General features: G+C 39.1%; 1 protein-coding gene across 1 annotated transcript in view; it reads right to left on the bottom strand.

Moving 5' to 3' along the window:
* The window catches only part of SUSD4 (sushi domain containing 4), a 59,854-nt gene that overhangs the window by 10,597 nt on the left and 38,443 nt on the right, over positions 1-10,814 (bottom strand). The window contains exons 3-4 of the mRNA XM_015857237.2: positions 7,811-7,990; positions 4,583-4,771 (exon numbers count right to left, since the gene is read on the bottom strand). Of these exons, the coding sequence (XP_015712723.1) occupies positions 4,583-4,771; positions 7,811-7,990 (369 nt within the window). The remainder of the gene's footprint in view (positions 1-4,582; positions 4,772-7,810; positions 7,991-10,814) is intronic.

Genomic DNA, 10,814 nt, shown 5'->3' with positions numbered 1-10,814 from the left:
GAAAAAATAGTAGTGGTAGAGGAAACAGTAGTTGATAATACCTCAAAGCCTGCCTACAAGACTAGGAAGAAGTGAAAAGAGTACCAGTTTCTGTTATTTATGGATAGTTACCAAGTGCATACCCATGCTGTTTGGTGAAATTATCTCTATTCAAATGTTAGTTCTTATCTCTGAAAGTGAACAAACCTACACAGCAGGTGTATAGAATCTTCCACTGTATAGAATCTATATCTATACTTCTCATCAATTGTGGAAAATGTCCTGTGACTGCACTGCATAGCCAAATTTAATGAACCTGTCCATAATGCACAGAGAAATTTGATTCCAAGCTAGACAATGTAGTAATCTTTTCCCTTCTGAGGAGCCCTGCCAGATTTAAGTTAAAGATTAATACTATAAAACAGCCCATGGGGAGAAATTTTGTCTGCTTTCCCCCACCTAATCCTCAGCATATTTAAAGCACTATGGATAAAATACTACATGCATCTGGCAGCTAACATGGAACCGCAGGACAGAAATTATGGCTCTATAAAAGAGTTTGGATGTCTGGCTGATTCAGGAAATGCTAAGGAGTTTCTGAAAGGTACACAGGTGACAGAGCAGGTGTAAAACAATGATTTACTCTGACAATCCCATGCATCAGGCAGAAACAGAAGACATAAAAGAAACAGATTACAGGTTGTTCTGTTTCTTTCTTGAAAATCTATGAACAGTGCAGAATGTATCTACTTCAGTCACAGCACAGATCAAAGAAGATTTCTGCAATGCAAAAGAAGTGCAGTCACTTAGAAATTAATCATATTTATCATCTTCAAACAATGTATTCAACTTGGAGACAGTTCCCTAAATTCTCTGTCTCTTCATCCCACCCCCAGTGAGAGCTGTAAAATGTCCACCTCTGTCTATCATCCTGTCCTGTGATGTGTTCTGGTTTTCTTTCTACTTTACTCTAAAATACACCTGCTGCAATTCAATGATCTGAGAATTATTAAGCAGTACATCCGCAGAACAATATGATTTGTCTGCTGAGTATTTTGTGTCAATTTGCTCTCTCCGAATTCAATTCTTCTCCACACGTCTCCAGCTGTGGATAAAGGTCTACAGATGAAAGGCAGAATCCTCTAAGAGCACAAAAATACAGACATTCCAAGTCATCTTTGAGCAACTCTGTAACACATTCAGCCTCTACATTCGTACAGAGTGGCCAGACACATGCACTGCTTCTACAGCTTTGGGTGATCTATGGTCCAGAAACCCTTAGTATTATTGAAGTACCTTTTTTCTTTTTTTAAGAAAACTTTCCTTGTAATTTTATCACATCTGCTTCCTGTGACTCAAACATCCCAAGTGTGGAAGACTACCAGCCTATTTTGTCCTTTAGTTAGTGGATGAAAGTAGTCACCAACAAAAAGGTGCTCCCCAAGTAAAGGAGCTTACGGATGTTGTTTGCTGCTGCTACTTGAGCACTTACTGTTGATTGCCAACTCTGAGAAGTATTTCTCTAGACACTGAGTACATTCTGAAACCCCACCGCAGTCAGCGCAGCTAAAAACAAGGATGTTATGTGCCTTATGTTAATATTAACTCAGTTAACTTGGATAACCTGTTTTGCAATATTTACCTTATTCTCCTTCCCGGCTGCATGCTCAACAGTTGTAAGCACAGAACAGAATCAGAGTATATATGAATTTTATGTCTTAATATTGCAGAGTATAATAGAATAGTTCAGTTGGAAGGGACCTTCAATGATCATCAAGTCCACCTGACTAATATTGTGAGGGCTAATCAAAAGCTAAAGCACATTACTAAGGGCTCATATTGCTGCCCTGTGCTCCCCCTACAGGATTTTTATCTGTCTGAGATCTGCTGCATCAACATTATGAAGCCTGAGAGCACGCTTCAGTTTGTCATGTTGGAATTTATCTAAAGCCTTCTCAAAGTCAACGAAGAAACATGGAGATAAATCCTTTTGTGCTAATGTATAATATCTCAGGCTTAGGGTTGCTTACTTTATTCTGACTCTTGAATGTAAACTGATTACAGACAGACTTTTCATTTTTTCCCTCCCCAGTGTATTGCTGTATGTTCCATCAAGAATTGGAAACATTTTAAGGATAAAGTATATCAAATGTACAACTCAGTCTTGATTATAGTATTTGGCATCAGTAATTGTTATGTAAGAATGAAGATTTTGAAGCTTTCTTTCAAAGTATCCTGTGTGCAATTGGTTAGAGACTTCAAGCCACTGTTTTGAAGTATTAAGTGGCTATGGAATTTCACCTGCAGTAACACCTTCCTCCAGTGCTCACTCATGACTTTTTTTCTGCCTACATTCAATGTCACAAACATCAGATCCTCTCTGTTAGGGTCTGTCTCACTGTATTATCCTCAGAGTCTTCATGAGAAGTATCATTCAAAAACTATCCTGTATGGTTGCCTGTTTTCCCAGAACATTTATATCTGTAGCATGCTTCATCAGTAACAGTTCTTACATGACCAGCTCCCTCTTGTTCTCTAGCAATTTCCTAATGCTCTATGTAGATTGTTGTGGGCTTTTTTTTTTTTTGGCTTCATTTCTGACTTTGCTGGGAAGTTTTCTAAATTCCTTCCATCTCCCATCTCCCTCAGTTTCTGTTAATTTCTGTAACCAGCAGTTGCATGCTTTTATGACTCCTCACCCCCACTCATAATGAAGTGGTTTTATGTACCAGTTTTGAAATTCTGTTACTCAGGTTTGCTACATTTTCAGTCAAACCTACTTACAAGAACTTGTAATACTTTGTTTTACATACTCAAGCTTAACCTTAGCTCAAGAATCTGTCAGTTCTAGCTGCAGAATTAGTTTCAGAACTGTTTTGATATCTCAGTGTATCTGATTTCCGGCTTTTGTGCTCAGTTGGGCTGATGCTGAAATCAGGCATTCCAGACAATAGAATCACATCTGCTGTTTGCTATCTCAATCAACTTGTTTTCCCTCATAGTCTTAAATATAAAGCCAGGATTACTCGATTACACTATGCGCACACTGCTTTAGATTCCAGCATCAGAATTACAAGCAAATTTCCCCTGCTTTCCTTGCCTTGCCTGATTCCCTTCTCACACTCTGCAAGAGCTTTCCTTTACATCTTGTTGGAAGTCTTCCAAAAGGAATAAGATTAAAATGGAGAGTCCAGATGGCAAGGTGGGTAATCATATGCAGATCATGTTCTCCCAGTACTAATGGCTAGACTTTTCTTTTTTTAATTTTTCCAAATCCTTTGTAATATCTTTATTCACCTCAAAGACATTTTATATTTCTATTTAGCAGTTGGCCATCCACGTCTTTTCCCAGAGTTTCCTTACATTTTCAAGTGTTTGCTCACCTCCAACATTTTGGGAAACCATCACATTTTACAGGAAATTTTTATACAACATATGGTAAAATCTTCAATTTATGCTTTCTTTTCCCCCATCTTTTGCATAACTGATTTTACAGAAGGCAATTGCTAACTCGCATTAATTTCTGCAGATGGATAATTAACCCCAAACTGGTAATTTAAAAAAATAAACCATATTAATAACTAAATAAACAATTTTCTTTGATTTTCATATATCTTTAGTACTGTCTATGAAGTTTCAGTTCAAAAGAAGTTTAACAAACTTCTGCATAGTTATGGAGTTTCACTACAGAAGAAAAAACAACATAAAGAAAGTTAAAGGTGTAAATCAAGGAATAAAAGAAGAAAATTCAGTGTTAAGATGCTTCAACTTAGCCTTCAAATGACTGTAACAATTTCAAACACTGCTGAAATAACACAGTTTCCTCTAGCACCATTCTCTCATATAGCTGAACCATTTTAACTGAAGCTTCTCAAATGATTCAGCTCCAGGCAGACACTCAAAAATCAATGTGAATGTTTTAAATTTGGCAAAGTTACAAGCATTTAAGAAGAGGATCTCATAACAGTAAATACTTGGCAATCTGTGCTAGCGGCATCCTCATTTGCCTGAGCTGTAACAACTTCCCCAATCAGAACTAGCAGCTGCTTCTGAGAAACCACTGCGCACCACTGCAGTACTTACTGCACATCAGTACCATGTAAAACAATCCTCACACAGAAAATATCTTTTTTTTCCTATTAGGAAAATGTCCTGAGTATAAAAAAGCTTCTCACAAGAGCTTGTGAAAGCTCTGCTCCTGCCATGTTGCAAACAAGACAGAGCTGAGCATCAGAAAGCATGATGCAGGGTAGAAGAAAGGGATGGATTACACAAGCTGATTGTTCCTTCCCACCTTCAGCTACTGTGACTCTACACCTGAAGTGCTATCAGATCACAGTGTACGCCCAAACCTCCAATCCTGCACATATATCTGCTTTAGTGAGATGGCTACTCCATATAATGCTGAAAGTGAGACAAGTGAAGCCATGAACTGGAAAACCCCAGCAGTTGACTGCATGCAACATAAAGCGAGTGACTTCAGCACAGCCTTCAGGAACATTGTACAGAGTAGAACTGCATATACAGCCTGAGTTAAAATCATATTGAACATGCTGGTTTTTGCAAAATTAAAAGCAAGATAAACAAACAATAAGACATTTACCTTCCACATCAAGGCACCTAGGTGGGCTATCTGACCAGATAAGATTATACATGCACTCAAGGAACTCTGCCCCTTCTAGTTTATATCCAGGAAAGCATTGGTAATACACCACTGTTCCTACTGAGAAGGAGGACTCGAACTCAGATACATTAATGTAACTATGAGGAAGAACCAATGGCCTCAGGCAACCTGCAAATTAAGAAGAAGGAGGTATCTTTTATTAGAAGGTGCTCACCTTAGTCATTTTAACACACCCCAGTAAGAATTCCTAGATTGAAGAGTGCAGTATTTTTCACCTTCTCTACCATGAATGGCAGGACTGCATGTTCTCCCTCAGATACATGTGCCACGTTATTCTTTTTGAAACTCTTCTATTGTTTAACCCCCATGCTTTGTTAGTATGGGATTCAGTCCCAACAAATCCAAGGAAGGTTTACTGAAAATTGCAGTATTCTGTTGCACAAATATTGGCTGCTTCAGCAGATGGCAATCCCTTTTTGAGGTAGAATATTCAATAAATAAAGACTGTCATTCATATAAACCATGAGTTTTATTTCTCCTCTTAAAACTGTTGGGTATACCTTAAATACTCAAACTGCTCTTGTGCACACAACTTTAAAAGAGATGCAGACAGAATTAATGATTTCATGGTTCTAAACAGAGAAAGCCTAGAGGGATGTCATTTCCTATGAGCAGTCACATGATAAACACTGAGAGAGGGCTCAGATCAGACTATCAAAGGTTTAAAATACCTGTTACCAACAGAAATGTTAAATGTAGTCAGCATCTCTATTCTACCTCTAGAATTACTCTCAAGGGATTTGTGACATGGGTGGTACTCAACTGTGACAGTTAAGTGGTCACCAGCTGTGTTTGGTACAGCAAAGAAGAGGAAACAACAGTGAAATGAATAGATATGAATGTTCTGACAGGTTATTCACAGATATTCAAGGCTTGCTTTGAGGTGGTATTTAGAGAAGATATTGTACTAGAGAAAAAAATACAGAAAAAAATAAAGGCCTCATGGTATTAGAAATGACCCACTGGATAATAATTGTGTTGATTTAAATTTGCAACGATATTAAGGAAAGATGATTACTAATCAGGGAATGATAAATATTACAAAGTTAGGAGACAAGCATGAGTTTCACTATGGCAACCAGAAACGGGTCTCTTGCCACTACAAGGAATTTATGAAGGATATTCGCAAAGGTTCACATAATGTTAAGCCTGACAGAGAAACCAGAATCAGACTGAGAGCATCTCTTATAAGGTGGTAGCACTGCTGTGGATGCCCAGCTACTACCTATAAAGGGAAAGTCTCCACAGTACTTGTAGTAATTATTTCCTTCCAGTGGCCACTTGAGGAAGAGGGATGAAAACAAACGCAAGTAAAGCTTGAAAGCTTTTTCCAGCCCACTTTACTACCAAAGCAATTACTTCAACAGCTGTTTTACTAGTGGGTTATCTCCTTGGCCTAATAAACCATAGGCATCTTATCTCCTATTTGTTTCTTGTACCCCAATCACACATGCCCCTCATGTTAACTGCTCCTGCAAACCAGGCAGCCTGCAGAGCAGGATGACATGAGCAACCTCCAATGGGACAGAAAGGAGGAGTGCTGTCTGCCCAAGCAAGACCAAGCTTGCACTACACTGGGGAAGATTTCACTTTTCTGACTCAGCACTTTAATGCCCATGAAGGTCTTCGCAGTGCAGGATCAAGATTTAGTGGAATCTGTAAAAATTCTAAGGGTTTGTGAAAATCCCCAGTCTCCAAACACATCCAGCTGCCTGGAAACTTCCTTTTGACATTTTTTGCCCAGTAATTCACATCATTCCAGATCAGTAATTATCATGACTATTACATGTCAAAAATAGTCTGAGGCTTCATTTTTCTCTGTTCTACAATCCTTTCCCATTGCTCTGTCAGAAAAAAGACATCTCAGCATCATGAGTCTCCAGCCTGTTATAAAGAAAGGGCCGCATAAATGTAATTGTCAGGCTCCCCACTGCAAGTACTTGAGGGCCTTTGACAGTATTAGTGCCTAATAAGGTCAAAGTAATAATAATGATTCTGGAGTTAAATCTGTAACAGGATTATAGAAATTAGCAAAATATAGAAGATACTGGAAACTGAGCTATCTATTCTGTAACTCTCTGGCAGTTCCAGCACTTTGCCCTCATGCAATTGACTTCATAACTCTACTGCTTTTAAAATTAAAGTCATTCTAATTAAACATTGAGTATTGAGTAGTAGCAATTGATTGGTATTCATTGTATAAATACAGCAACTGAAGAAAGTAACAACCGAGGGCTACTTCTTCTTTCCCTCTTAATGCTGGCTGTCACAAAATTTCCACATGGATCTTCATTAAACACAGTATCTTCAAATCCACCTTGTAAGAGTTCCCCTCACCTACCTGCACGTTCTAATGTCCTGTTTTTTTAATCTCTCTCTTAGGGATGGTGAGTTGGCATGGGTTAAGCCACTCTTCTCAGCACAGTCAGATAAAATCTTTTGATGCACTTCTGCAGGCCAAGCTTGAACTGTTTAAAAAACAGCAGTACTAGCATGCATGTGAGAAAGGTGAAATACTAACAGAATGAGAGTTAGCTCTCATTAAATAAAGCTGGTTTACTTCTCACAGTTGAAGCAAAGCTGGGTTCCCAAACTACTAATATTACAAGTTCTACAACTAATGGTTTTACTGGCCAAAATAGAATCCTGAGTTTTCAGTCAATACCAATCAGTTTAATGGACTGTGAACCCAACTATTGATTCTGCTGAAAACTCAGAGATGAATAGGTTTCAGGATCTTCTCTCCTCTACCTGTGCCCACTGCACATGGCAAGCAAAGGTAAATTACAGTGAGAAACTTACACCTCTCCATAAATTGGCACAAAAATGTCACCTGCCCATCAAATCTTTTTCTGATATTCTGGTTTAACCTTGACTTCTAAAAACATGATACATCTCTGTAAGATCATAAACTATCAAATAAAAACAATTTGTAATTCAAGTATGGATGTGTTCAGAAACCAGCATCTTCTTTTCTGCAGCAAACAGTGGGGTGGAGAAACCCAAGTATCTTAGAAGAAGAGCTACTCAAATACTCTACAGTGGGACTGAAGAGACCACTGTCACCCTTACAACTCCAGGAAGAAATACTAGCAAGCTATGACAAGGTACATGAACTATAAAACAGGATGTTCTGATGTACTAAACCTTGACAAATGGGCAGATTATCCCAAGTTCCATCGTCTTGACAAATTGAAACCATGTTGTCTAAGTCAGGGTAACGGATCTGGAATCCTTCATGACAGCTGATTATTAACTTATCTCCAGTTCTGTAAGTCTTGTTATGAATCTCTGCATCTTCAACATGAGGAACAAGGCAATCTGTGACTTCATAAAGAAAAAAATTGACTTAATTAAAAATAGCACTGCTAGCTATTCAATAATCAAGCTCTTAAGCAAAAATTATCAGTTAATATAAGTGCTCTGCTTAAACCATTTGGATAAAATGCATTTCAGCAAATATATACTTTCCCTAGTTAACCATCAGTTACAGAGTCTATAGTGTGGTACTAGAATCTGATGTGTTAAAGTAATGGATCATTCCCCAAGACGTTTTTAAACAAACACAATTAAGATAGTTTAGGAAGTCTCCTTTTAATTCTCTCCTTCCATTCATCAAGTGCAAATTACACCGCACACTGAGACTACACGACGGTCCATGCGACGGCAGACTCTTTGACAGCACCAAGGACAAGATGAAAGAGGAGATAAAATACAGATATGAACAAGGAACAAGGGGAAACTGCAGTGTTAGCAGAGAGACAGAATGAAAATCAGGTACAGCTACAAGGGCTTACCCAGGGCTCCATTCCACAGAGTTCATTTTGAGAATGTATTCATGTTAATCTCATTGATTCTGTTTTAAATCAGGCCATTTTATGTGCCTGAATTCATATGCCTTTAGAGGGTGTGAGATTTTAAGCAACTAAGCACTATCTCAGATGCTTGTAAAGACTCTCAAGAAGTGGATTGGCTACAAACCTCCAGTGATATACAGGTATGGGCTCTCTTAACTGTCTGAGATACATGTATCAGGTGCTATAATCAATTCATGGTATACGCTGGTGCCAAAAACACCAAAATATAAAATAAAACCCCAGTGACTAAAAAATGAAAGATGCTGTGGACAGTGGAAGGAAAGGGTGAGGCACAGTTAAAAACATTTCACTAATGCTGAATGATTAAGAGAGATGCCAAGAGGATATGAAGGAATAGTCCAGGTTATCCAAAGTTCATCCTCCCCATGAATGCAAAGAGAGACTAAACAGAAGAGAGGAAAAATATCACATACCGGGAAAATATAATCAAAATTATCTGGTTTTCTGCCAGCAGTCAATCCATGACACAGATGGGGATATAAATTTCCAGGCATCAAAACCCATGAAGTGGTTCAAATAACAGCAAGCAAATAAAAATATTGCAAGCCTGTTTTATGCTGTTTTCTCAAATATTTCTACCACAAGAGGTAATCACCTTCATTTGAGGAATGTGGTATTTACTAAAAAGAATTTTCAGAAGTCCTTTGAGATTTGCATAAAAATGAAAGTTTCTGCCATTTCCAGCAGCAATTCTTGCTGAAGAGGTGGAGGGAACTCCAAGTTTGTTCATAGCAGGTTACAGCAAGCGCATACAAAGTAAAGCAAAAACATGCTTCCTTGTTAAGAAACGCAACTCTAAGCAAGATAAACTGTAGTTTAGCATAGCACATGCAAACTACTAAGGGCAAGCACGTTTCATGATGTCTTCATAAAATCACAGAATCATTCAGGTTTGGAAGGCCACCTAGTCCAATCCCCACCATGCCCACTAACCATGTCCCTCAGTGCCACATCTCCCACACTGCTGAAAAGAGCCTGGCCTTGCCACTTTGCTCCCCACACGTCAGGTATTTATAGACCTGGATCAGGTCCCCCCTCAGTCTTCTTTTCTCAAGGTTAAACAGACCCAGTTCACTTAGCCTTTCTTCACAGGGGAGATGCTCCAGGCCCTTCACCATCTTTGTGGCCCTCAGCTGGACTCTTCCCAAGAGATCCCTGTATTTTTTGTACTGGGGAGCCCAGAACTGGACACAGTACACAGAAATCTACAAGATGCACTAGGCTAAGAATGCAGGCATCCCCCTTCCAAGACTGAGCATTCTTCACTCTTGCAGGCAAGTTAATAAGTGAAGCAGACAGTAGAGGCTGCCCCATAAGAAACACCTGATGCAAACCTCATCTGCTGTCATGCAGAGGCTGCCCTTGGTACCTTCCATGGCTGGGATAGTATGGATGGGGATACTGCTCTGCAGCCCTACTGGAAGAGGGCTGAGATAGATAACAGAAGATAATGTCAATGAGCAGCTCACTCTCTTGGCACAACAGCTTTCTGTTGCTACACAAGAAAAAAAGACTTATATCTGTGCTGCAGTAACATACGAGATTTCACTTCCAAAGCGGGGGAAATTGATTCTGTAACAATGATCTATAATAGCAACTTCATTCTTGTTATTCCAAATAACAGCTATAGATCGAATCACTTTAATCAGATAGATGCTGTGCAAAGTTGCTCACTGTACCATTATATGCTCACTAGATCCTGGCTGGCTTGGATAACAGCCCCATTACAAGCCCCAGCTAAGCAGGGGACTTTTATATGACAATAGTCACACACTTTTTTCTGATGCCTCCTGAGCAAATGGTTTCCTGCTGGCTGAGTTTGTATTGTTTAGCACTAGCCAGGAATAAACTGCAGACACCCTCTCTTCACAAACAACTGGATTAGCTTGCACAAACTCTGCTAGGAAAAGCTGAGAAGCAGTGACTGAATTTTAAGATGTCCCATCCTAGAAAATAAACTGCTTAATTTCAAGTACTTTCCTGCAAATCCATGGAAGCCACTAAACCATTTAATGGCGTACGCAGCCTTTAACCAGCATCAAACAGTAATGGCTATGACTTACAATCTTCTCTGCCATTTTTACACAATCTGCTTATATTGAATGTGTGAATATTAAAATGGTTCAGCCCAGTGCATGCCCTGGTTAGGAACACATTCCCTTTCTTCCAGAGGCACAAAGGCAGCAGTCCTTGTGCAGGTGGGGGAAGCTGACAGGCCCCACACTAATGTCATCCCAGCCTACTCTTGATGAAGATACACATTAGGATGAAGA

This window comes from Coturnix japonica, chromosome 3 (genome assembly GCF_001577835.2).
Source record: "Coturnix japonica isolate 7356 chromosome 3, Coturnix japonica 2.1, whole genome shotgun sequence".
NCBI lineage: Eukaryota > Metazoa > Chordata > Aves > Galliformes > Phasianidae > Coturnix > Coturnix japonica.
Note: the sequence above shows the minus strand (reverse complement) of the source record. Positions and strands in the feature narration are given on the sequence as shown.